This window comes from Chelonia mydas, chromosome 12 (assembly GCF_015237465.2).
Source record: "Chelonia mydas isolate rCheMyd1 chromosome 12, rCheMyd1.pri.v2, whole genome shotgun sequence".
Taxonomy (NCBI): Eukaryota; Metazoa; Chordata; order Testudines; family Cheloniidae; genus Chelonia; species Chelonia mydas.
In genome coordinates this window covers 4506207-4533976 of record NC_051252.2, presented here as the reverse complement: position 1 = coordinate 4533976, position 27770 = coordinate 4506207, and the positions used below count along the sequence as shown (strand labels likewise).

Sequence of the window (27770 nt, the reverse complement as noted above, 5' to 3'; positions counted from 1 at the left end):
GTGTCTTTTAATATAAATATAGATACATCTGAATGGGTCCAGCACAGAGAATAAAAGCACGGCCTTCAGAGACAGGCAGACCCAACACCCACATGGGCTTGGTCACTCTTTGCACGTGGGGATAGCTCAGTGGTTTGAGCATTGGCCTGCTAAACCCAGGGTTGTGAGTTCAATCCTTGAGGGGGCCATTTAGGGATCTGGGACAAAAATTGGGGATTGGTCCTGCTTTGAGCAGGTGGTTGGACTAGATGACCTCACCCTTCCAACCCTGATAGACTATGATTTCATCAGTCCCTGGTGACTTGAAGACATCTAATGTGTCTGTGTTTAAGTCAACTAAAGAATATTTGTGTGGCAGTAAAAGCCAACCCCCTCCCCGCCCCCCCAAGTCCAGTGGTGTTAATTAAAGGAAGGGCGGGTGCTTTAGGGGCCCTTTCAGGGGCAGCCAGCCTGAGGAGTCATGGGCTGAGCATGTTTCCAAAGATCCAGCTTGGGGACTGAGACAGGCCCAGGTGAAAAGCAACCCCATTGGGTGGCGTGGGGGGCACAGGAGAGCTGCTGGTGCAGGCAGGACTGAGGGAAGTGGAGCCAGGATCAGGCCGATCTCTGCAGGGAGAGCAGTGTGCACAGGGCGATGGGGAGCTCAGTGATTGTGGTCCAGATCTCCCTGGAAACGCAGGACCCCGGGGGCTCCAGCCTCATTCGCCCCATAGGACACAATGCCCCTGGCCCCAGGCTGTGCCCCATAGACCCCAGCTGGCTTGAAAGAGGCTGGAAACATCACGTGGGCAGCAGGCTCTGGTGCCCACAGCTCCTGGCGCATGGGATTTACAGACTAACCCTGATCTCTCTCACAGAGCTGGTGCCCAGCCCTGCGAGAATCTGTGCCGGGTGCCGGCAGGGGGTGCCTGGCCACGGCTCTCTGGCTAGACGAAGGGCACCAGCAGTGACGTGAGCGGCAGGACGGCCAGCAGGCTGGGCCGGAGGAGCCAGGCTGAGCCCCGCAGGGTCTCCTTGTTAGTCTCGTCCCCAGCTGAGCCCCGCACGCTGCCAGGCGGCCTGGCCCGTGCACTGCACAGGTCATGCAGGTTCCCTTGGAACTGGATCTTCCTGGACTCCTGGCGCAGCGACTCCCAGATGGCAGCAGCTTCATCGGGGCAGCTGGACAAGACCCCGCTGGCGCAGGTGTGAAAGTCGTCCCAGGACCTGGGCCGAGGAGAGGGAAGAGTCAGAGACAAAGGCCAGAAGGGTCCATGGCGATCAGGCCTTGTGATCTGTGTGTTACACCGACTGACAGGCCCCCATGCCTATAGCCAGCCCAGCCCTGCTCTGTCCCACTCTGGCCCTGCCCCTAGCCAGCCCCACCCCACCTCTAGCCAGCCCGGCCCTGCCCAGGCCCTAGCCAGCCCTGCTTCGCCCCACCCTGCCCCTAGCCAGCCCTGCCTTGCCCATAACTAGCCCTCCTTCACTCCACCTCACCCCCAGCCAGCCCAGACCTACCCATAGCCAGCCCCACCCCTGCCCTGCCCCCAGCCAGCCCAGCTCCACCCATAGCCAATCCAGCCTTGACCCACTCTACCCATAGCCAGCCTGGCCCTGTCCCACCCATAGCCAGCCTGGCCCCACTGTTCGTGATGGGAACAGAGCATTTAGGCCTGTATATTTGCCTGGAGATAGAATTTTGGGTTTGTCCGTTTGATTTTTAATATTCTTATACCCGTATAAACACGTAAACAAGGAACAAAGACACAGTGTTTTGCTTCTACCCAGCCAGACGGGTTCATTAGTATAATGAGAAAAGAAGAAATAGAGCTCACGTGATGCTGGGAATTTCTCAAGGACAAGGGCAAGCAGCCAGTTGGGAGGGATAAGGGGGATGCAGGGAGGGATAAGAAACCCTAAAAACCAGAAAAAAGGGGACCTTGGCCAGTGTACAACCTCCTTCCCTGCCCACCCAGGGGTACAAAAGAGGTGGTACCGAAGCCCCCGGACTCACAACCCTCCAAACCAGAACAGCGCCATAGATTGTAAGGGGTGGGACTGGGGTGAGCACCACAGGTATAACTAAGCCTACTAAGAAGGTGCTTGCGGGGCGGGGGGGGGGGGGGGGGGGGGGGGGGGGAGGAGATAGGACAAATCTCTACTGGTGTACAGAACTGTGGCCATGCTCGTTTGTTAACCCTAACAAACATCGCATCGCCTGCGCTTCCCCCTCCAGCCTCCTGCTTTCCGTCTGTGTCACAGGAAGCAAGGGAGGGCAGGGAAGCCCTAACACCCACCCTGCCCATAACCAGCCTGGCCCTGCCCCACCCCTAGCCAGCCTGATCCCCCCCCACCACCCTGCCCCTAGCCACTCCCTCCCTTCCCTGCCCTGCCCCTAACCAGCCTGGCCCACCCCTAGCCAGCCTGATCCCCCCCCACCACCCTGCCCCTAGCCACTCCCTCCCTTCCCTGCCCTGCCCCTAACCAGCCTGGCCCACCCCTAGCCAGCTTGATCCCCTACCACCACCCTGCCCCTAACTAGCCTAGTCCCCGCTGCCCTACCCCAAAGTCAGCCTGGCCAGCCCCTCCCTGCCTGGCACGGTTCCCTGGGCTAGCGCAGATCTTCTAGAACAGGGGTAGGCAAACTTTTTGGGCTCAGGGCCACATCTGGGTGGGGAAATTGTGTGCAGGGCTGGGGTGTGAGAGGGAGTGCGGTGTGCAGGAAGGGGCGAAGGGCAGGGGTGCAGGAAGAGTGCGGAGTGCGTCGGGGGGCTCAGGGCAGGGGTGCAAGAGGGGTTGGGGCTCTGGCCCGGCACCACTTACCTAAAGCGGCTCCGGGGGGGCAGCAGACTCCCTGCCTGCCTGCCCTGGCTCCACGCCGCACCGGGAAGTGGCTGGCACCACATCCCTGCGCGGCCCCTGGGGCACAGGGCTCCGCGTGCTGCCCTTGCTGTGCCTCCAGGTACCTCCCCCTCTGCCCCCCCCCGCCCCAGGACTTGGTGCCAGCCGCTTCTGAGAGTGGCGCGGGGCCTGCGGCACCATGGGGGCCAATCCCACGGGCCAGATCCAAAGCCCTGAGGAGCCGGATCCGGCCTGCAGTTTGCCCACCCCTGCTCTAGAAAGAGCTGTCCAGCCTCCCTGTGCAGAGAGCCCCGTGCCCATGGCTAGTCCCCAACCCTGGCCAATGAGCAGGATGAGACATGGCCCTGTGCAGATCAGCCCTCCCGGACTCCACCTCCACACACAGGCCAGCTGGCTCCTCCCAGCACCGGGTTCCCTGCCGTCCCCTGCCCCCACTGCTGACAGGATCCACCCCCGGAGCCAGGCTGGGAACCTGCCCCCTTTTCCCCATGGCTGGGCCGCTCGACCTGAGGTCCAAAGGGTTCTGCTGAGAGTGCCATTGCTGTTCCCTCTGCCCCACAGCCGAAACCCCACTGTCTGGGGGGCAGCTGCTGGGAGACTGGGACGCTGCTACTCTCACCTGCAGATGGTGTCCAGTTCCTGCCTGTCCTGCCCGCTGTCCTCCTGCTGCTTCTGGACGCTCTGGGCCATGCTGTCCCCCAGGCTGATGAGGCATTCGGCAAAGCCCTTGTAGATAGTGTCACACCTCCGCCCAGCCGTGCTCACCGGATCCTCGGTCACAGCTGCACAGGGGACAAGAGTCACTGATAAGCCCCCTGCCCCAGCTCTCAGCCCTCACCGGGCAGGTCTGCATCCTGGCCCCAGCTCCCCCAGACCCCACAATGGGGTTTCTCCCTGCCCCTGAGACGTTCACTGTTCCTGTCTGCCAGAGTGCTGTACGCGAGCCCCATTCCCAAGCCATGCCTGCACGTACGGGGCTATCCAGCCACATGGGGGGCAGGGCAGAGCTATTGCCCCCAAGGGCAGAGCAGGGGGAAGGGTTGACCCCCCGGTTGAATCCTGGGCTTGTAGAAGGGACACTGCACTCTCTGCAATGCCCTCCTCGTGCCTGAGGTCCGCACACCTCCCACGCTGGGGCCCACTCCGGACCCTCCTGTCCCATAAACCTGTGGGATGTTGCAGTTACTTCCACCCCAGAGGAGGCTGCAGAGCAGCAGTGGGAAAGCCCTCCACTGATCCCGAAGCAAAGCGCTTTGGGCTGTGAGCTACAAGGGATCTCACTGAACTGGGCGACAAAACGACCGATGAAATTCAATGCTGATAAGTGCAAAGTCAGTCACCCTGGAAAACATCATCCCAACTGTTCATACAGAATGACGGGGTCTAAATTAGCTGGTCCCACTCAAGGAACATCTTGGAGTCGTGGTGGATGGTTCTCTGAAAACATCTGCTTAATGTGCAGCCGCAGCCAAAACAGTGAACAGAATGTTGGGAGCCCTTAGGAAAAGGACAGATCAGACAGAAAATACCATAATACCCCTGTATAATTCCATGGGATGCCCACACCTTGAATACTGCGTGCAGATGTGGTTGCCCCATCTCAAAATAGATAGATTAGAATTGGAAAAGGTACAGAAAAGGGGTATGGAACAGCTTCCATATGAAGAGAGATTAATAAAACACTGACTTTTCGTCTTGGAAAAGAGATGACGAAGGAGGGGATATGATAGAGGTCTATAAAATTATGACTGGTGAGGGCAGAATGAATAAGGAAGTGTTATTTACCCCTTCACACAAGACAAGAATCAGGGGTCACCCAATGAAATTAACAGGCAGCTGGTTTAAAAACAAACAAAAGGAAGTATTTCATCACACAACGCACAGTCAACCTGTGAAACTCCTTGCCAGGGGATGTCGTGAAGGCCAGAAGTATAACTGGGTTCAAAGAAGAATTAGCAAAGTTCATGGAAGACAGGTTCATCAATGGCTATTAGCCAAGATGGTAAGGGACACAACCCCATGCTCTGGGTGCCCCTAGGCCTCTGACTGCCAGATGCTGGGAGGAGAAAGGGAGGCACCAAGACGCCCTGGAGACTGGCACTACTGTGTAGCCTCCATGCCCTGAGCAGGGGGCAGCTTGCTGGGCAGGGGACACTGTTCTGTGCCACTGCTGAGCAGCTCAGTCTGCATCACGCGCTAGCCCTGGCATCTGCGGGAGCAGCTGGAGCTGCAGACAACACCCCACCCACCTGTAGCCATCTGTGTCTGGGGTTTGCATTCGCTCCCCAAGCCTCCTTCCCGGGCAACAAGCTGAGCCCAAAGCCATCGAGCTCAGGTGCGTCTCCCCATTCAGCTTCCCACGGCAAGGGGGGTCCTGGCATGGGTGAGGCACCACGCAGCAGGTGGCTGGAAAGTTTCCCTCAGTGCCCCAGTTGCTCTGGGCAACTGGGAGAGGGACGCACGGCCATTAGTTGCCTTTACCCTGCGTGGTCCGTCCCAGCCCTACACCAGGGCCAGGATGCTGACAGCAGCTGCAGTGGGCAAAGCGGTGCTCCCAAGGGGTTGCAAGCTGCCAGGAGTGGGCTCCCCCATCCCAGCCCACGTCCCACGCTGGAGACGGGTCCTGCAGGGAAAGCCCAGGCAGTAGCATCCCTCAGGCTAGAAACGGGGCTGGGATGAGCGAGATGGGAAATTCTTTGCTGCTGGGCACAGACCGACCCTGTGGCTTTGTCCCAGGCTGCCTAGCGTTGGCCTGAAGTGGTGGCTGGTTGTGGCTACACCACAGGCTGCTGAGTGTTCAGCCAGGAGGCCGGGCTTGGCCCGGCCCGGCCTGGCCCGACGCCGTTTGACGGATCCTGGTGCCTCGTGCAAATCCAGTGCATTGTGGGAGTCCTGCAGCGCCCCTCCTGTGTGCCCAGCTGGGAGCCGGAATAGCCGCTGCGAGGTGCTGGACCAGCTGAGCTCCTCCACGGACACAGGGAGGAGGCCAGCCCCCACACCCCTGTTGCGAGCAGCTCCTGGGACACGCCTGGCAGGCTGTTGTGTGAGGCTGTGAAGTTCTGCCCAGGCACCAGCAGCCGCAGCACCCTGGCAGGGCTGTTCCTCCCACAGGGAGGGGAGCGGGACAATCTCAGACCTACCTCGCTCTACAGGAATTCTTTATTAAAGCAACAAAGTTGGGTTAATGACAGACAAGCCGGGGCAGAGGGCAACCCCCCCAGGACTCCTAGTGCCCAGCCCCACCCCCTCCTCTGCCACACAGTACCTTCCAGGATGCCTTATGGGATCTTGCAGGATAAGGCGGATTTAACCTTCGCCGTCAGCCAGAGGGCAGAGCCTGGCACAGCATCGCCCTGCTGCTGCGGGAGGAGAGGGGTGCCATCTGACCACTTGGGGCCCTCTCCTGGTGGTCTGTGGTGTGGCACCTGCCCTAACCCCCTGCATGCCCATTCCCCGCCTGGCTCACTGGCCCAGCAAATGCCACGCAGTGCCATCTTCCAAGGCAGATGCCCACAGGCCACTCTCCAGGGCAGGTATAGGGGACACACGGGCCCAAGGCGGTGATAACTGCCCTTGCTGGTACAGACACTGCCATGGCCTGTGGCAAATCTCCCTGCCTGTGCGACCAGCTGAGCAAGACGGAGGTTACTGCTCCCAGTCTTGGCCCCCATTGCAGGTGTGCCCATCAAGGGGCACAGGCTGAGCAATCCCAGGCCTCACACACCCACTAGTGCCAAGGGACACTGGCAGTGCCACTCCCTGGGGACAGGGCAGTACCCCACCCCCTCCATCCCCAGGATCCCTGAGGCTCAGCAAAATGGTTGAGATCAACTCAGGAGGAGAAAGCAACAGAACTAAATCGGCGGCACTTGGGTAACCAGTGGTGGCGGGGGAGGCGAGGGGTGTGAGAACAGCCTAGGAACACCTGGGTGGGCACCACACGGAGGAGAGGGATTCATTGGGGTGCTATGGGGGTGAGGCTGAAACAAGCGAAGGAAAACTTAGGCTGTCAGGGAGCAGTCCCTGGCAGGAGGAGATTTGCTGGGCTGGGAGACAGTCTCCCCAGGACAGGGCACACCCTGGAGACACCGTGCTGCAAGGAGCTGCCCGAGGGGTGGAGCAGGCATCCGTTCTCGCTTTTCCCTGCTCGAGTTTCTAGCATTTTATATACAAAGGCCATTTCTGTCCAAAGCTCAGATCCCGTGACTCCAGCTGCTACTCCCCTAGGGAGTTTCAATCCTGCCCAGCAATACCCACCCACTCCTGTGTTGGGTCTTGCATTTTTATCCCGCTCCCACCGGCAAAAACCAACGCTCCCCCCAATCCCGCAAGAGAGACAGATTCTCCCATGCTGCTAAAAACACAACAGCCGGTTCATATAGTAGCAATATAAACGGAATTCAGACCATTTTTACCACTAAGCGAATAAACCAATTTTGCCTAAACCATGTACAAAAATACTTTAACTCCTGTTATAACAGGCATCAGAGCTCTTTCTAGCCCTTGCTTAAATTATAAGTATTAAAATCTTTATTAAAAAAAAGAAAAAAGCTTGCTTTGCGTTGCTGAAGTTGGCTGTCAAATGGCTGTCGTGTGTATATCCCATGGAATATAAACGAATTGCAGTACAACTTTGCCTTAAAAGGTGCAGATTTTTGTTAATGATTATAAAAATTGTTTTTTAAAAAAAATTGGGAATTTTTAAACTGCTGTGACGTTCCCCAGGATACAGTCTGGACTGATGGACAGTTGAGTCCCCTCAATTCCCCAACCTGGGGTGCCTTTTACCCTACTTTGCTGAGAGCAATCGCTCCTGGTCTGCTCACAGGCAGCCTCCAGCATGTAAATCACTCCCAGCTATACTGTACGAGTGCTGTAGCCAACCCACTCTTGAATTACATGGCAGGGCAACACTAGCAAAATCCCAGTCCCAGACTTTCCCCCAACCATGTGCATCTCCATCCAGCACCCTCCTAGACAATACAAGCTCATAGAAGTCCATCAGTTCATTAATAGAAAATTATATGCATAAACCTTATTATCTCGAGTTTCATAAACACTTCAATCCAAACACACACACACACACACCAGTTTAGATAAGACAATAAAACACAGATAGATGTTAAGTGATTACAAGTAAAGAGGTATAAAAATCAGAATTGGTTATAAGAAAATAAAAAGATAAAAACATATCTAATACCTAACTTTACAAGCTAAATGAATTCAAAGCAAAGATTTCTCTCACCACATGCTCTAGCAGTCCTTACTGGTTGGAAACCTTTCAGCCAGGACCCCTCCCCCAGTTCAGTGTTAATTTTCTTGTCCTTCAGGTGTTGTTGACATCACAAGCAGCAAGAAAGGGAGGAGCATTTTGGGGCATCTGTTCCCTTTTTATAGCTCTCTTTTTGAGAATCTCTCCAGCTGAGGTTCCGGAGACAGAAGGTCTGAGGGGATGGGAACCTCCAGCTTTTTCTCTGCCAAAATGTAAATTTCTCACTCTCGCGCTTTTTTCTGCCAAAGAACGGTCACTTAACCAGACAATACTCCATTTTTGATTTTGTGGATACCTGGCTGAGCTGTCAGTTTGCCTTTGAGGCACTGGTTTATGCCTGCTTTTCTAAACTTGGATCATGTCTCAGTAACGTCATACAGTAGAATCTTATAACTATATGTTGCCACATATTTTACCAGGACAATAACGATCAGCAAATCATGAGTTTTCAAATGATCTCACTTTGGACTTCGTACAAAATCCATTACAGTTTTGTAAAAAGGGGTAAGCGTAGGGATACAGACTGTCACAACCACTTAAGCACCGTTTCTGGAACTTTGAAATATACCATTCAAGTCATTTATGTGTCAGGATGATTATTGCTTTTTGACAAACATTTAACAGGAAAACTGCTCACTACACTAGGTTTTTCACAGAAATAAATTTTAAAAAGAGGCTCAAACTAAGTGATCGATAATAAGGTCAACTTAAACAGCAGGTGTACCTGCACTTGCATTTTGTTTTCCCACAAAATATCAGTCTGTGGGTTTTTCTGTCCACTCAATCCTGCCCACAACAAAGTACATTTCACCCACTCCTGCTATTATAGCAGTGGATCCTGCGGGACCACAGTCCTGCTGCAGGGCTCTATTCTAGGACAGGGGACAGACTGCTCTCTGCTTGTGGTCCCTGGGGGAGATGCGCTTCACCCTATGGCCTGGCTTCACCTCAATAGGACAGATCATCACTGCCCCATTCCCATGCAAACCCTCCAGGGCCAGCAAGAGCCCTGAATTCAACAACAGCTTCCGAGCCAGTTGCTGCCAGATACCTGCAGGGCCCAAGCCCCAACTGCAGAGCACTGGAGCGGGAGCAAGCAGTCCAAATTACAAGGAAGTTGTATTAAACGTCCTAGACACAAGGAGGTTAACCACTGGTGGGGGAGTGGGGAGCTGTTTTCCTGATTTGTGGTGATGTCAGTCAGGGGGTGGGGCTCTCACAGGGGCACCTAGGCCGTGCCCACTTGCAGGTAGCAGCGTGGAGAGGGGGACAGGGATTCTCAGAGCCTGAGGTCTAGCCTCTCCCACACTGGCTCTCTGCAGCAGTAATCCCAGCAGTGTCCCTTTAACAGCAGGCAGAGCCAGATGCAGCGCTGGAGAATCAGTGTGGGATGTGGTCGTTGGCAGGCAGCCTCCCCATGGCTAAGGCGGCAGGAGGCGCTCAGCGGGGAGTCGCTCTCTGCACATCCCCCAGGCAGCAAGCAAGGCAGGAGAAAGAGCAGACAGCCCTGGGGTAAGGCTCACCAGCCCTGCCCTTGCTTTGGAACTTGCAGAGCTCTGCGCTGGTGAGGAGGAAGCTGATTAATATTTTAAGGACGCTGGCCTGATTCAGCCTGATCAAACACATCAATAGCCACCCCCGCCACCCAGCTCCTCCACATGGGCAGGGCTGCGCAGAGCCACCGGGCTGGAGTCCCCCCGAGCCCGCTGGGAAGCGAGCACAGGGGAACTGGCCAGAGAAGAGGGCAGAAAGCAGATCATTAGCTGGGGGATGTGGCCAGCCCCCTGCTTTCCATCAAGATGCACCAGCAGCTGCTTTGGGGACAGGCTGCGCGTTCCTCTGGTGCAGCCTGCCAGGGAGGCACTAGGGGTCAGGCTGGCAGCTTGCCAGCAGGCCACCCATTTAAAATCAAACCTTAATATTTGCTTAGGCTCCTCTGCAGGCACTAGCCAGCTGGCAGCCGGGGCTCGAGGGGGCAGCGCAGCGCAGGGGCCTGGCTGTCAGTCATTCGACTCTGCCCATGCACCTGTGACTAAGCCAGAGCAGACGCGGGGAGGCCAGGATCCACGTGTCCCTCCCCATAGGGCTGCACTGCAGCTTGCCCCGCAGCCCGGGGTCACCAATGAGCTCTTTTGGGGCTGGGCACTGGGCCAGCCTTAGGGACAGGCGATCACCCTGGCTGCCAGCTTGGGTTGGGCTCTTTTGCACTCAACCACTTTCCAAACATTTTCCAGCAAAACACCAGGGGCCGCCCTGCTGGCCACCCAGCACGCACCCCAAGTCTCCCCATGAACTCATCTGACACGGGTCACAGACTCCAGGTCTCCCGAGTCCCACTCCTGTGCTGTAACCACTTGCCCACGCTCCCTTTCCAGCCTGGCGGCCTGCAGCTTGTGTGCCCAGTGTCTGTGCCAGGCAGGACCACTGGGACCATCCAGCCCGGCCCCCTGAGAAAGGCCTGCTGAGCTAGAGCAGAGCTTTCCAAAAGAGACCCAGCCCTGACCCACCACGGCCCCTGGTGCCAATGCACCACCGCTCAAAGTTGGCCCGATTTCCAGTGGGAATTTGCCTCGTTTCAGCCGTTGCTCTGTGTTACACCCTGGTCCGCTCCCCACACTGAGCTCAGTTCCCAGCTCCCCTGCAGGTGCCCCCCACCCGTCCCCAAGAGGGCACATGGCCCTGGCCCCTTCCAGGAAGCGGCTGGGCTGGCAGCTCTCACAGATGCACTGCCTCAGATCCTCAGCCAAGCTGGCGCCTGGCATCAAGCCTCCTGGGGCTCAGGGCAGCATGTAAACAGGGCCTTGCATCAGCGGCCTCTGGGGGGGCTGACAATGACACAGCATGTGCTCTGTATGGGCACCTAGGGCCATGCTCCCCTCTGCCATTCTTTGCATCGGTCTTCACAGCTGAGGAGGTGAGGGAGATTCCCAAACCTGAGCCATTCTTTCTGGGTAACAAAGCTAAGGAACCGTCCCAGCTTGAAGTGTCAGTAGAAGCGGCTTCGGAACAAACTGATGAACTTACTAAACAGCGATACCGGGACCAGATGGTATCACCCAAGAGTTCTGAGGAACTCAAATGTGAAGTTGCAGAACTAACAACTATAGTCTCAAAAAGAAAAGGAGTACTTGTGGCACCTTAGAGACTAACCAATTTATTTGAGCATAAGCTTTCGTGAGCATTCTGATGAAGTGAGCTGTGGCTCACAAAAGCTTATGCTCAAATAAATTGGTTAGTCTCTAAGGTGCCACAAGTCCTCCTTTTCTTTTTGCGAATACAGACTAACACGGCTGCTACTCTGATAACTGTAGTCTGTAACCTGTCCCTTAAATCATTTCTGTACCAGATGACTGAAGAACAGCTAATGTGACACCAATTACACAGAAGGCTCCAGAGATGATCCCAGCAATTACAGGCCGGTAAGCCTAATTTCAGTACCAGGGAAATTGGTTGAAACTATAGTAAAAAAAGAATTCTCAGACACACAGATGAACAGATTTGCTGGGGAAGAGTCAACATGGTTTTTGCAAAGAGAAATCATGCCTCACCAATCTAATAGAATACTTTGAGGGGATAAACAAACATGTGGACAAGGGGGATCCAATAGATATCATGTACACAGAATTTCAAAAAGCCTTTGATAAGGTCCCTCACCCTCTTAAACAAAGTAAGCAGTCATGAGATAAGAGGGAAGATCCTCTCATGGATCATTAACTGGTTAAAAGATAGAAAACAAAGGGTAGGAATAAATGGTCAGTTTTCAGAATGGAGAGAGGTAAATAGTGGGGTCCCCCAGGGGTCTGTTCTGGGACCAGTGCTCTTCAGCATATTCATACATGATCTGGAAAAAGGGGTAAACAGTGAGGCAAAGTTTGCAGATGATACAAAAAACTATTCAAGAAACATAAGTCAAAAGCTGACTGTGAAGAGTTACAAAGAAATCTCTCAAGACTAGCTGACTGGGCAACAAAATGGCAGATGAAATTCAGTGTTGATAAATGCAAAGTAATGCACATTGGAAAACATAATCCCAACTATACATATAAAATGATGGGGTCTGAATTAGCTGTTCCCACTCAAGAAAGAGATCTTGGAATCATTGTGAATAGTTATCTGAAAACTGCAGTCAATGTGCAGCGGCAGTCAAAAAAACGAACAGAATGTTAGGAACCATTAGGAAACGGATAGCTAATAAGACAGAAAATATCATAATGACATTGTATAAATCCATGGTATGCCCACATCTTGAATACTGTGTGCAGATGTGGTCTACCCATCTCAAAAAAGATACATTAGAACTGGAAAAGTTACAGAAAAAGGCAACAAAAATGGAACAGGGTATGGAAAAGCTTCCATAGGAGGAGAGATTAATAAGACTGGGACTTTTAAGCTTGGAAAAGAGACGACTAAGGGGGGGATATGATAGAGGTCTATAAAATCATGACTGGTGTGGAGAAAGTAACTAAGGAAGTGTTATTTACTCCTTACCATAACAAAAGAACTAGGGGTCACCAAATTAAATTAATAGCCAGCAGGCTTAAAAGAAACAAAAGGATGTATTTCTTCACACAACACATAGCCAACCTGTGGAACTCGTTGCCAGGGGATGTTGTGAAGGCGAAGACCATAACAGGGTTCAAAAAGGAACTAGATAAGTTCATGGAGGATAGGTCCATCAATGGCTATTAGCCGGGATAGGGTCCCCAGCCTCTGTTTGCCAGAAGCTGGGAAGGGATGACAGGGGATGGATCACTGGATGATTCCGTGTTCTGTTCATTCCCTCTGGAGCACCTGGCATTGGCCACTGTTGGAAGACAGGATGCTGGGCTAGATGGACCACTGGTCTGATCCAGTCTGGCCATTCTTACGTTCACCCTCACCGTACAGCGGCAGGGATTGGGGAGCCTGCATTACAGGAAGCAAGGCCGAGACCCTTGAGCAGCTCAGCCAAACAGCAGAAAGGTGCTAGCACCATGGAGGGACAGTCTTGGTGCCAGGGCACAGGGCTAGGAGCCAGGGCAGGCTCGGGAAGGTCCAGAGCCAATAGCAGTGGCTATTTCCCAGCTTGGAGAGAGAAACACCAGGTTTGGCACTACCTCCCGGGAGGGGTAGGAGCCTCGCCACACTGCAGAAGAGGAACAATCCTGCACTAGCCCCAGGGAAGGGCCTGATGGGACCCAACAGGCCCTTCCACTCCAAGTTCTCACTTAGCCTGCATTCCTGCTCTCCAGGGCTCCTAGCCCCGTGGAGAGGGCACCTCCTGGGCTGATGCCCAGGCCAAGGGCTGGGGTAACCACAGAAGGGAGATGCAGCCAGCAGCCCAGGCTTGGCTCTGGGGAGGTTTCCGGGGGGGCACGACGGGAGCTGCCCTCTGTCTAGCACACTTTGATATCCCTGCCATTGGACTCGGCTCACGCTGCCCGCCCTGGCAGACCAGTGGATCCCAGCAGCGCTTGGAGTAGGGGTGGGGGCAGCTGTGCTGACATCCACCCCCAGCAGGCAAAAGCAGCCTAGGGGGTTCCTGGCAGAAACAGTGTCAGCCGGGCAAATGATTCACCCACCAGCCCAGCCAGCAGGGGCACGTCCTTCAGGAACCAACAGGCTGACATGCCCAGGGCTGGAGCCCGCCTGGCCCACAGGACCCGTGCAAGGGCAGGTGAGCTGCGGCTAGCACCTTGCGCGGCAGGGTCAATGCAGAGCCCCCCTCCCAGGCGCACCCACCCTGGGAGTGTGGCTTGGGGGGGGGGGGGGCGGCATCCACTAGACGGGACAGTGTGCTGAGAGTCATGGTCCTGCGTCCTGCCCAGCAGGGAAGCACACGCCCTCCACTCGCAGGCCGCACCCGGCAGCAATGGAGTGCTCGTTTGTAAATGTCACACGTGCGTGGCTTGGCGGCAGGTCAATTAACCAGAATATTTCCAAGGCCCCTTGGCTCAGAAGAGCTTGGAACATCTCTGGGCAGCCGCGCTCCACGGTGGCTCTACACCTAGCCAGGACACTCGTGTGGCTGCATTTTCAGGCCTCAGGTGCTGGGTGCCCTGGGTCCCCTCTGTGCCCCACGTGGCAAACCTGCACCGGGGGCAGATCAGAGGCCCACAAAGCTGTGCTCTGCTGTCCTCACCCCCACCAACCCCCAATTCCCTGCTCTGCAGGGCCTTGGGGACCACCAAGAGCGGGGACAGGCAGGTAGGTGCCCATCCCTTCCCAGCCAACAGCATTCGACACACCACAAACCAGTCGCCACCCCAGCTGCGAACCCACCTGGGAAGTACGTTAACCCGAAAGTGGCAGGGAGGGGCTGCAGTTTTATTTGTTTTTTAAAACTTAAAGTGACTTTTCCAAACAGCGCAGACAGGCCCCTGCAGGTTTAGCAACAAGCAGAGTCAGCGAGACAGCTCCTGATTTGTCCTCCCGAGAGGAAAGGACTCAGGGTCTCCCTCTGCAGGGCTTCCTCCCGTCACTGCTGGAACGGAAGGCGAAGTCTTGGGGCCTTCCTCCACAAAGCACATGGCAGGGCAGGAATCGCCCGCCACGGCCGACCACCTTGGGGCAGAGCAGACAACCCGGCCCAGCAGTTTCAGGCAGGAGAGGAGGGGGACACTGTAGGCCAGAAAAATGGCATCAATCCAGCTGGCCCATGGCCAGGATACTGGATTAACACCCGGACTCTTAAGTGCCTGTGGATTTATCACAATCTCACAGCTCCTCCAAGACCCCTTCCCACTGCAGAACAGTGCCTCCTAGAGCTGCACTGGGGCACCACCGAATCAGCTACCCCAGTGCCTGCCACTGTCCTTCGCTCTCCAAGCCGAGGACTGACCTCTGAGCAATGCAAAGACAAAATGGGGTGAACAGAGAACCCAAAGGGCCTTGCGGGTGCCTACAGAGAGACGTGGTACGTTTTCTCCAGCGTGGCACTGTCCCGGGCCGGGACACAGAGTTCCCAGAGGCCGACACGAACGTTGAACAGCCACCGGTGGCTCACACCTGCTGCGTCAGGTGTCAGAGAAACAGAAGACCTGGGTCACGTTCTTAGCCTGCCATTACCCGCAGTGCGTATGGAGGTGCCCAGACCTGGCTGAGTGCCAGTGGGATGCTGGAGCTTCCCCCTTCATCAGCGGCCAGGAAAGGGATGGGGATCTGGTTAGAGAAGAGGGGAAAAGCTGCCATGAAGTACAATGATGGTAACTGACGAGATGACAGCAGGGGCCTGTCACGTGGCACTGCCCCGGGAAGGCCGAGAGCTGTGGACGATGCTGTCACTTCCATCGCGATCCTCCTGGGGAGAGTGAACAGACACCCAGCAAAAGGTCACTCATGCAGGAACAGGGTCCCAGGTCACCTGCAAGTGGAGGACAGGTGGCACTGAAATCCACACTGGGATTTCTCTGCCAGACAGAGCGAGCCCTCTGCACATTCACAGGGGAAGGAGAGTAGTTGAAGGTAGCTCCTCTGGCCCGCCGGAAGAGAGCCTGGAGAAGCACCTGGTACTTAGGCTACAGCGCGCCTAAGGTCTGCCCTGCGGCTGTGCTGAATGAACGGCTGGCCTCGGGTACCAGACGCAGAGACTCAAAGCGCAGGGAGGGGCTGTTAAAGGAGCTGGGAAAGTAGGGGAGCATCTGTAACCTACAGGGCAGGTTCAAGATGGGAAGCCCTAGAGAACTGGATCCTTGATCACCACGACCCTCCTCTGCTTCCCCCATCATTGCTTCCCCCATCCTGTCTGGGCCAGCCAAGAGGTGCAGCGACCTCACAGCCCTGGGGCTGTCCTGAGCACCCAGCGAGAACATTCCCTCAGCGGGTCCTGGAGCACTGACTGCTGAGCAGGTCCAGCCCTGCCAGATGCCAGCCTAAGCCAGAGGAGTTAGGGCCCTGCAAAGCTGGAGTGAAGCCCTCTGCTGGCCTTGGCGTTAATCAGTCAAACAGGAGCCAAATATCACTCCAAGGACTCGCCACTCAACCAGCCGGGATAAAGGATCCAAGAATAACCCTTGGGCAGAGCTGGGCGGAGCCTGCCCAGCTGTCTCAGCCCTGCACAGAGAGCCCCCAGCCAGGACAGTGCCCCCCGCTCCCAGCCGGGACCCCAGACGCACCCACCCAGTTCCAAATGGGACTGCTGCCCGTGGACAAGGGGGAGGAACCTGTTGTGGGGGGAGATGGGGGAGCTAGCAGCTGGTGAATCCCAGGCCTAGACCATGCTCAGACATGGCTCGGAAAGGTTCATCTCCCAGGGGCGCTCTTGGCACAGCTATGCTCCAGCTGAATGGGGTGCAACACTCCTCTCTCTCAGGGCTGGCAGGGGAGACCAGAGCGTCACTGGTCCACATGAAATCCCCACACAGATGGTGGCAGGACGGAGAGTCCTCATCAGTGACGCCTGGCAAAACCCCACTGATCCTCACCCAGGCCCTCGCAAACCTGCCATGCCGAGTGAAGCTTCTGACCTTCAAAGCAGCCGACGAGGCTAAGGGCTGGAGATGCCCAGGCAGACACACGAACCGCCTTACCCCTGTCCTCATGTGACACCAGAGGGGCCCAGAATGAAAACAGCCGGCATGGATTCTTGGAGACTTTTCCCAGGTTCTCACGGTATGAGCAGCCCCCCAGAGCATTGCCACGACTAGACCAAGCATCTGAAAGGGCTGAACACTAGGAACAGGGGCGTACTTCATTTTGTGAATGGAAGTTAACTGATCGGAAGAGTTCAGCGGGAAGTGATGAGAAAAGCAAGGGGCTCGAGGCCCCTCCTGGTAAGAAGGGGATTACAAAACTGCTGGGAAGCCCAGAGGGGAAGGGGATGGATGGAGCCACTGGAGAGAGGGGCAAGTGCAGGGAATCACCTGGCTGTTGAAAAGTGGGGGGCAGAGGGTGGAGTTGTGAACCACAAGAGGGGCTTGGTTTGTTAGGATCTGGAAGGTGGCCAGGAATCGGATAGTGCAGTTCTACACAAACCTGGCTGGACAGTCACTCGTTGGCCTATTTCATCCTAACAACAGTCCGTGTGAATGCTGTGATCAAACAGCCAATCAGCATCTAGTGATTACCAATGAATTCACCAGCCTCAGCCTGGCTGAAGTCGAAGGGAGTGGTAGGAAACGGAGGACAAACCGAGCCAGTGACAGCAGCTCATTCCTTGAAGGCAAAATGTAGTCACCTCCAGGAACCACCATGGAGCAGGAGCAAAAGGATCCACACTCACCCCAATCTGCTAAAATTAGGCTTTTTGGCTCCTCCAAGATCAAATGTGCCTTGGACTGAATCTTTGCTTTCTGAAGCGAAAGCAGAATATGGATGAGTTTGGTGACCCTGCAAGTGAGATTTTCAAGGCAGTCATCAAAACGTGTCCCTGAGACGCTGGCCTTTGCTCCAGGCCTTCAAGTAGCTCTCCAGCACCAGTGTGTTTCAGGAGTTCTGTATGCTTTTCACCCCCAAAATGGCAAAATGGCGGCTATGGGGTCAAAAGTGAAAACAAAGATTTGAACTTCATGACACTGTTGGGGCCTTTTATTCTAAAAGCAACCTTCAAAACAGCACACAAAGAGCAAGACAGAGAAACGCCTCAAGCACTCTGTCCTGGATATGCTCCTCCAGACAGCTCTCAACTCACTCCTCAATGCTGTGAGAAACTGGAGGAAAGATTAAAAGCAAACTAAAAAATAATTAACATTGCTATTAATGCACAAGGACTGGCTGAAGCTGGGAAGTGACGACTACTGGCATCCCATGCAGAGAAAAAGACATTCCTACTTAACGCTGTTGATTCTGCAACTGAAAACACGCTGACGATACCAGTCAGGAATGCAGAGAACAGTCTGGCCGTGAAGCCTTTGCCATTTGCTCAGACATCCGGGGGCTCAGCACTCTGCTTAAACCTCACTTAGAAAGCAGCAACTACCAGCAGTCCTAAAGCGCATTGTGAGAGGTCAAGAGGTGTCTGAAGTCACCATCAGCCTTATGGCTGGGTGGTTGACTGAAAAGGTGGCAGGCGATGGATGCCCCAGCTTCCCAAAGATGCTTGCTGGACCTCTCAGGAAGACTCTCTCCACCTGCGTCCAGGCTTCTCCATCAGCAGGTCACACTGAGCATGAGGGTGATGCTGATCCAGACAGCTGAAAGAAAGCTAATGCTGTGACAGTATCAGGTCTGACATCGATCCTGGTCAAGATAATGGAGCAGCTAATATGGGACTCAATTAATAAAGAATTAAAGGAAGGTAATATAATTAGTGCCAATCAACATAGGTTTATGGAAAATAAATCCTGCCAGATTAACTTGATATTTTTCTTATGGCATTACAAGTTCGGTTGATAAAGGCAATAGTGTTGGTGTAATATATTTAGAGAAGGTGTTTGATTTGATACCGTATGACATTCTGATTAAAAAACTAGACCGATATAAAATTAACATGGCCCACATTAAATGCATAAAAATCTGGCTGACTGAAGGTCTCAAAATGTAATTGTAAATGGGGAATCATCATCGAGCGGGTGTGTTTCCAGTGGGGTTGTGCAGAGATCAGTTCTTGCCCCTACGCTATTTAACAGTTTTATTAATGACCGGAAAGAAAACATAAAATCATCACTGATAAAGTTTGCAGCTGACACACAAACTGGGGGAGTGGACAATAATGAACAGGGCAGGTCACGGACAGAGCGATCTGGATCACTTGGTAAACTGCACACAAACAAACAATATGCATTTTAATTTGGCTAAGTGTAAATGTGTACATTTAGGAACAAAGAACGTCAGCCATATCTGAAAGATTTGGGGATGGGAGTGGATGATCAGCTGAATGTGAGCTCCAGTGCGAGGCTCTGGCCAACAGAGCTCATGCCACCCTGGGATGCATCAGCCGGGTACAGCGGTAGAGCTGCTATTTGACCTCTGATCTAGCATTGGTGTGACCGCTGCTGGAACCGTGTCCAGCTCTGGTGCTGAACAACTGAAGAAGGATGTTGATAAACTGAAGAGGGTTCAGAGAAGAGCCATGCAAATAATTAAAGGATTGGAAAACCCGCCCTAGAGCGATAGACTCAAGGAACTCCATCTATTTAGCATAACAAAGACATGGGGTGACTTGATCACAGTTTTATGTACCTACTTGGGGAATACAAATTTAATAATGGGCTCTTCAGTCTGGCAGAGAAAGGTCTAACATGAGCCGATGGCTGGAAGTTGAAGCTAGACAAATTCAGACTGGAAATAAAGTGTCAATTTTTAATGGTGAGAGTAATTAACCACTAGAACAATTTACAGGGGTTGTGGTGGATTCTCCATCACTGACAATTTTCAAGCTTGGCTGTTTTTCCTCAAGGATCTGCTCTAGGAATGATTGTGGGGCAGGTCTCTGGCCTGTGCTATACAGGAGGTCAGACTAGATGGTCATGAGGGTCCTTTCTGGCCTGGGAATCGCTGACTCAACGAAAACCAAGGACCGAGAGACACTAGAGTCACAAAAGGAACTGAGGGAGGTTCGGAGGGACAGGGCAGATCACGAGCTGCTGATGCAGCTGCTACGGCCACCGTGGAAAACTGACTCCATCTAACTACCAATAAAGACCTGGAGCCACACAAGGGGAGAAACCGAGAAGCGACGGAGAAAAGCTGTGCAATCTTTCCCTTGCTTAACCCACATGACTGAGCCCAAACACAAAGAGCACCAAGGGAACCCGGAACAGGAAAAAGAGGCTGAAACTCAGTTCAGTTCTTTCCCTGTCCCCAACATTTACAGTGGAAGATCCAGGTTTGCACCCACACCCGTCCATGCAGGAGATCACATCCCCTCCCAGCCCACTGCATCAGAACGGCAGCAAAGCATGGAAGTAGAGTCCCGGGAAGCAGCACCGAGAGTCAATCCAGAATTGTTTAAGGTTTTAGCCCTCACCCTTCCTCTCCAGCCAGATAAGAGTCAACGGAGCAGCTTTTAACACATCCAGACCCGGCTCAGTCTCAACTTCCTAACCAGTGGGAAGTTGGCAAAGGCACTAAGGTGGGAAAACTGTCAGCACCTTAGGGCAGGTACAGTAGAATGGGAGGAGGACTAACCAGGTAGCAGCTTGGGACTTGCAGGTCTTCACCTTTCCAAGGTGGACAACACGTGCCTTTCAGTCTCTGAGGAATAAGCCTGCATGGAACGTGGCTCACAGCCTGGGTGCCGGGTTTCAGCCCCGAGACACTTCTGGGTTCTCCCTCGCCCCACTAAAACAGCACCGTTCTCTCAGGTTGGGGAACGTCACAGCAAACCTGATGGGAGATGGAGGGGGAGGGGGAGATTGGGAGGGGAAAGCGGGGGGGATGGAGCTGTGCACCAGGATGGGGCAATCAGGAGGGGAAAGGGAGAAGGAGAGGTGCTGACTTTTCCCCCTACAATAAAATTGCAATGGGAAATCTGCTCAGAGTTCAGGTGACCAAAGCCAGGTTTTGACAGCGCCCCAGGGAGCTGGATTCAGAAAAAGCTACCAAACCTAAGCTGGGTCCCTGCAGGCACCACAGCTCACTGCCCTGCAGCAAGGCACAGGCTGGGCTATTGAGATCTTGGCGCTCTGTGAGCAAGACACTTAAGCCACAAAAACAGAGTCCCCCTGCAAACCTCACCAGCTGCTTCTCCTAGCCCCTGCTCTCCTGGGGACCGGCCAGCCCCTAACTCCAACTGCCCTACCCTTGCCCCATTCACTAGGAGCCCCTAATGCTGCCACGTTTCTCTTCCTCCAAGCAAAGCCAAGCACTGGATGATTCCCAGAGGAAGGAAAGCTCCAGCAAAGTCCTGCTTCATTCAGCACAGAGTCAGCAACCGAGGGGCACAAACCTCCCCCCCGTCCCACCCACATGGGTCCTGCACAGGTCTGTGCCTGAGGAAAGGCCCCATCGATGTTGTGGGGAGGGGGGGGAAAAAATATCACACATTGCCTCTGTCAAGGTTCCTTCCCCACTCTGAACTCTAGGATGACAGATGTGGGGACCTGCACGAAAGACCCCCTAAGCTTATTCTTACCAGCTTAGGTTAAAAACTTCCCCAAGGTACAAACTTTGCCTTGTCCTTGACCCCTATGGTGCCACCACCAAGCGTTTAAACAAAGGACAGGGAAGGAGCCCACTTGGAGATGTCTTCCCCCAAAATATCCCCCCCAAGCCCTACACCTCCTTTCCTGGGGAAGGCTTGATAAGAATCCTCACCAATTTGTACAGGTGAGCACAGACCCAAACCCTTGGATCTTAAGAACAATGAAAAAGCAATCAGGTTCTTAAAAGAAGAATTTTAATAGAAGAAAAAGAATCACCTCTGTAAAATCAGGATGGTAAATACCTTACAGGGTAATCAGATTCAAAACATAGAGAATCCCTCTAGGTAAAACCTTAAGTTACAAAAAGACACAAAAACAGGAATATACATTCCCTCCAGCACAGCTTATTTTACCAGCCATTTGAAAGAATCTTGTCCCCTCATTGGCCATTTTGGGTCAGGTGCCAGCGAGGTTACCTTAGCTTCTTAACCCTTTACGGGTGAAAAGGTTTTGCCTCTGGCCAGGAGGGATTTTATAGCACTGTATACAGAAAGGTGGTTACACTTCCCTTTATATCTATGACAAGCTCCAAGCAAGCGTTGTTGTTTTCATCTAAACCACCCCCACCCCCAAAGGAAAAGATCAGGAGCATGCTGAGATCTTTCCGCAGGGGGCGTGATGTTGTCCTAACCAGCCCTTGCCTCCACATGGATGGGCAGAACGGCTCAGCCCTTGGCCCCAGAAAGGCTGCTGGGGTGCAAGGCAGCTCTCGGGCCAGGAAGGGGACAAAGGAAGCCAGGCGTGCGAGATCCAGAGCCCTGGTGGCGAGGGGCGGGGGGAGCGGCACACAGCGGCTGAGTAGGGAAGAGGGTTCAGGACCTGGCTGCCTGGGGAGCTGCCTCAGGGCAGGCAGGGCCCGAGTGAGGCACAGGCCAGGACACACCTCAGGAGAAGCAGCATATCTGTCGGAAGTCCCAAGCCACTGCCATGCCCTAGGTGAAGGGCTCACACTGGTTAACCCTCAAGCCAAGGCAGCCATCTTGTCCTGGCCCCATGACCAGATGTCAGCACATCCTCTGCTCCTGCCTCTCTCCTCTGCCTCCAAACTGATCCCAAACCCAGTTGGCACCAGGGCTGCCCCATAGCAACTTCCCTGCTGAGGGCATAAAAGCTCCTCCTCACTAGCCGTTGGGCTGTCCAGGGGCGCTCTCTCCTGGACATGCAAAACAAACCAGACTGCACGCTAGACTCTCCCCCTGCCCCTGTCCTGGGGTAACTCAATCCAACTCCACCCTGGCCCACAAAGACGACTCCATAGAGCAAAACAACTCAGACCTTTCACACTTCCAGATAACACTGGTGGCCAAGCAGCCATCTTCCCTCGACACTTGGAAAGGTGAATTCTCTCACCCAGTTCAGCCAGCTGGCCCCAAGCCTCTTGGGGAAAGCTCAGGAGTTTGCACCCACCTTGTGTTTAAAGGAGTCTCAGACTTGCATGGGAAGGGCATGGGGTGGAGAGTGGCCACATGCCCTAGGGAAAGCAACCAGGAGATGGTCTTCAGATGGTCTCAGTGTCTTCAGAACTCTCATTTGGGCCAAGCTACAGCACTGTGCCCGGACAACACATCAACGGGAGCATGAGGGAGCAGACGGCGGGAGGGTGGTTCAGGGAGATGATTCCAAGGGCAGAAGGGACTATTGTGATCATCTAGTCTGTCGTCATGTATAGCACAGGCCAGAGACCTGCCCCAAAATCATCCCTAGAACAGCCCATCTTGATTGAAAAATTGTCGCCGATAGAGAATCCACCACAACCCTTGCTAAGTTGTTCCAATGGTGAATTATTCTCACCGTTAAAAATTCACACCTTCTTTCCAGTCTGAATTTGTCTAGCTTCAACTTCCAGCCATTGGCTCGTGTTAGACTCTCTGCTGGACTGAAGACCCATTATTAACTATTGGTTCCCCGTGCAGTTACTTACAACCTGGGATCAAGTCAGCCCTCCACTTTTCTTTGTTAAGCTAGATAGATTGAGCTCCTTGACTACCACAACAAGGCAGATTTCTGATCCTTTAATCAATCTCGTGGCTCTTCTCTGACCCCTCTCCAATTTATCAACATCCTTCTTCAGTTGTTTGGCACCAGAATGGGACACAGAATTCTAGCAGCGGTTGCACCAGTGCCAAACACAGAGGTAAAATAACCTCTCTGTTCCCACTCAGCCATCCCATTTATCCATCCCAGGGTCGCATTAGTCCTTTCGGCCACAGGGTCACACTGGGAGCTCACGTTCAGCTGATTATCCACCACGACCCCCAAATGTTTTCCAAAGTCACTGCTTCCCAGGATAGACTTCCCCATTCTGTAAGTATAGCTACATTCTTTGTTCCTAAATGTATAAATTTACATTTAGCCATATTAAAAACACACGTTGTTTGCTTGCATCCAGCTTATCAAGCAATCCACATCTCTCTGTATCAGCGACCTGTCCTCTTCATTATTTACCACATCCCCAATTTTTGTATCATCTGCAAATTTTATCAGTGCTGATTTTATGTTTTCTTCCAGTTCATTAATAAACATTTTAAATAACATAGGGCTAAGAACTGGTCTCTTAAGGACCCTCCTAGAAACACGCCACTTGATGATGATTCCCCATTTACAATTACATTTTGAGACCTTTCTGTCAGCCATCTTTTAATACATTTAATGTGGGCCATGTTAATTTTATGTTGCTCTAGTTTTTTTTTTTTAATCTAAAATCCCTTTGTTTCCCTTATCAATTTTCTACAATTCCAAGCTTCTGACTTATATTCATTATCAGCTTCCCTTTTCTTGCATTTGTTATATACGATTTCTTTTCTTCATAGCGGTCTTCACTTCCCCTCTGAACCAGGTCAGTTTAACAAATATGGTCTTATTCCTCGATTGGGGCTTTGGGGGCATCTAGCAAAGCGTTCTTAAACCACTCCCAATGATCATGGACATTTTTTTCTGATTAAATTCTTCCTCTCAGCTGATTGGGCTCACAAATTGTTTTCGGCCCTGTAATTTGAGCTTTTTAAAGCACCAAGTATATATCACTCATCTGGACTTTATTCTATTTGTGCATTATAAATGTGATCAAATCATGGTCACATGTACCTAAGCTCCCATTCGTTTTTAGTTCTGTGATCAGTTTCTCTTTATCTGTCAAGAAGAAGTCTACTACAGAATTCCCCCGTGTTGGATGCAACACTTGGAGAGTTAGGAAATTGTCATCTAGAATATTTAGAAATTCCAAGGATATTTTACTACTAGCAGCATGAGACCTCCAGCGTGCGTCACTCAGATCGAAGTGGTCCATGATCATGCAGCGTCTTTTCCTACACGTTGTAGATAGGTGCGTAAGGAGCCGGTCATCCTGTTCCCTAGTGTGATATTGGGCATCTGCAGCAGATGCCAAAAACCCCATCTTGTGCTTTATCTGTTCGGACATTGATCTGTAAGCATTCAAGATCATTTTCTTCTGAGTTATCAGTGACTCTGAAACAGGTAATGCCATTTTGGACACAGAGTGCCACTCCCCTTCCCCTTTGCGCACTTGATTCTTCCACTGATTTGAATATTCCCATCATGGGACTCATCCCCCGAGGTTTCAGTAGTACCAGCTAGATCAAAGTTATGCTAATAAATGAGCAGATTCCAATTCCTCTTGTCTGTCATCCTGGCTCCCAGCATCGGTGGAAAGGGAGAAAAAACAACACACAAAGAAACCTGAATACAAACACTCCAGTAGGAGGCAGAAGCAGGCAATGGTCACGTCAGGGATTCATGCGTGTTCATGAGCTGGGAGCCCAGGAGACCCCCTCTCGCACACACAAGTTATGTTCCAACTCACATGACCGTTGCTGAACGAATTATGACATGCCGTTTGTCACAGTAAGAAAAGGAGGACTTGTGGCACCTTAGAGACTAACCAATTTATTTGAGCATAACTTTGCCACAGTCTGCATCTTTGAGATGTTCCCCATGTCAGGAACCTCGCAGGTAAGTTACCTTGTCCAGCAGAGAGGGAAAACAAAGCGCCAGAGTAGGAGAAGCTGCCCAAGACTCTCCCTGCCCCTTAATCCTGCCCTTCTCCCTAGCTCTGGCCAGGAACGGCCGCCTGACAAACGTGGTATTTTTATTTGTATTTTTAATATGCTTACCAGGAATAAGACCTCCTGAATGTTCAACAAATAATCCACCCATAATAAGATCTACTTATCGCCACGCAAAGCAATCTTCCCACAGACCAGCCCTGCAGCCTCTCCGGCCTCCTGCATTACGCAGCCCCTTCAGTAGGGCAAAGCAAGCCCGACGTCCCTCTCAAAGCAGGGAGAATGCCCTCAGGAGCGGGCAACATTCCCACTGTGGGAACAACAAAGTCCGTCTCCTTCCTGGGCCAAACTTTACAAAGAGAGCCTCCAGCAACTAAACTCTGGCCTTTTAGCGGGCCGTTTCCTACAAGCCTCCTCTGGGAATAGGAGATGGGCCATCGGGGTTAAAGGGACCTGTGAAGGAGGTTTGGGCCCTTTCCCTCCCTCTCTGGATAAAGAAGGCCCTGAAATAAACACGAAATAACGGATAGAGGCCAGGTGCACACAGTTCCGTCTTTTTACATTAACCCCTCCCCCCGTTTTCCCTGGAGAAGTGGAAGGCGGAGTCAGAAATACCAAGGAAGGGAAACCAGGTTCATTGAGAGGGGAAGGGATTTTTCATTCAGTCTGTTTGGAGCTTCTTGTTCTGGTTAAAGGTCATTTAATGCCAATCCCCAGCCAACATTTAGGAGAAAAGCTCCTTGGTTAAAGCCACAACCTCACGCCGCCCTTTCAGCGAAGGGCTGAGAAAGCTCCTTGCCCAGTCCTCCAAGGCAAGTCAGGTTGCCTCTAAATGGGATTGTAGCCATGTCAGTTCCAGGATATTAGAGACAAGGTGGGGGAGGTAATCGCTCTTATTGGACCAACCTCTGTTCGCGTAGCTCAAAGCTTGTCTGTCTCTCTCATCCACTGAAATTGGTCCAATAAAAGACAGTACCTGGCCCACCTTGTCTCTAAGGCAGGACAAATGACCCATCAAATATCAGCCTTTATTTCTCCATCAGAAAGCAGCAGCAAGGGACAAGGCTAGGCTTCCCTGTGCAGGGTGCCTTGGAAAGGGGCCGAGTCAGCCTAGCCTGGAAGCTCCTAGAGGGGCAGGGACTGTCCCTTTCCTCCCCTTGATGCAGCACCTAGCGCAATGGGGTGCTGACCTGTCCGCCTCTGGGCCCTGCTGGCCTCAGAAGTGCAAAGCTACAAGAATCCCTTGTTTGTTCTGAAGCCCAAGGGGAAAGCGTGTTGTTACAAAGCAGGTTTCAATCCAGACACTGCAGCGCTGGGCTAGAGCAGCGGTTCTCAAGCAGGGGTACACATACCCCCGGGGCGCTCAGCGGTCTTCCAGGGGGGGCATCAACTCATCTAGAGATCGGCCTGGTTTTACAACCGGCTACATAAAAAGCACCAGCGAAGTCAGCCCAGTCTGAAATCTCAGACAGGCAATGACTTGTTCACACTGCTCTGTATAGGATACACTGAACTGCAAGTGCAATAGTTCTGCTCCAATGGATTTATTTTAATCAGGACATGGTGCAGAGGAGAGCGTCAGCCGCTTGTCAGTAACGGGGGCTGCCACACTTCTACTTGTTGAGGCAATCAGACATCAAAGTACAGTTTTTAAGTGAGGTGAAACTTGGGGGTAGGCAAGACAAATCAAACTCCCGAAAGTGGGGCGGGGGGGGGAGAGACAGTCGTCTGGAAAGGTTGAGAGCCACTGGGCTAGAGCATGAGATCCGGGCAGACAACCCCGGGGCGCACACCACTGCCCCAGCTGGGAAAAACCCACCCAGGGACCCCGGGCCGCCTGGGACCCCAGAGCGGACGGACCATGCTGGGAGGCAGCATCAGACCAGGGTCACCCCCCGTGCCGGGGCGGGGCCCCAGGGGAGCAGAGTGACCGGGAAGCCCCTGGTTTCTCCGGCGCTCAGAGCCGCCAGCTCCAGAGCCGGACACGAGCCAGAGGCAAACCCCGGGGCGCTCGCACCCGCTCGAAGCCGCCAGTTGGTTCCGGGGAAGCCAGGAAAGTCCCCCGCTCGCAGCCCCCCAGCCAGGCCCGGCGACCGCGCGGGGAGACCCTGTGCGGGCATCGCTCCCCCCAAGGGGTCCCCCCCGGTCCGCACAGCCCAGCCCTGCTGCAGCTGCTGCCGCCCTCGGGCCCGGGGGGCTCCCGGCTGCGCCCCGACTCCCAGCTTGAGCGGACCCGACCGCGGCCAGCCCAGCCCCAACGCCCGGGGGCCCCACGTGGCCGGCCCCAGCCCGCCGCCCGGCCGGGGACTCACCCACGTGCAGCAGCAGCAGCGTCCCCAGCCAAGCGGGCAGCTTCCAGCGGCCGCTGCCCATGGTGCCCGGTGCCCGAACCCCGCCCGCCCCGTGCGCCCGGCTCCGAGCAGCCGGCAGCCTCCTCTGAGCGCCCCGGGCGGGTCCCCGCCCCCAGCCGGCCCATCGCCCCGCCCCATGGCGCCCACGGGGCTTCGCGTCTCCAGCGCGGCTCCCCGGCCCTGCCCCTCCGCCGCGGGGCTCTGGCGCCCCCGGGGAGCC

At 53.7% G+C, this 27770-nt stretch overlaps 1 protein-coding gene across 1 annotated transcript; it reads right to left on the bottom strand.

Moving 5' to 3' along the window:
* Positions 1 to 27631, bottom strand: NRN1L (neuritin 1 like). Its single transcript, XM_037877825.1, has 3 exons — positions 27512 to 27631; positions 3464 to 3626; positions 1 to 1206 (listed from the first exon to the last, which is right to left on the bottom strand). The coding sequence occupies exons 1-3, from the start codon at positions 27570 to 27572 to the stop codon at positions 927 to 929; spliced, it is 504 nt and encodes a 167-aa protein (XP_037733753.1). The 5' UTR covers positions 27573 to 27631; the 3' UTR covers positions 1 to 926.
* Between the last annotated feature and the right edge of the window lie 139 nt (positions 27632 to 27770).

What these genes read in the sequence shown, in the direction of transcription:
- NRN1L (XM_037877825.1), bottom strand. Translation starts at nt 27,572, where the DNA reads ATGGGCAGCGGCCGCTGGAAGCTGCCCGCTTGGCTGGGGACGCTGCTG. An exon ending in GCTGCTGCTGCTGCACGTGG is followed by an intron (nt 3,627 to 27,511) that starts GTGAGTCCCCGG and finishes TCCCCTGTGCAG; the next exon opens with CTGTGACCGAGGATCCGGTG. An exon ending in GAACTGGACACCATCTGCAG is followed by an intron (nt 1,207 to 3,463) that starts GTGAGAGTAGCA and finishes TCCTCGGCCCAG; the next exon opens with GTCCTGGGACGACTTTCACA.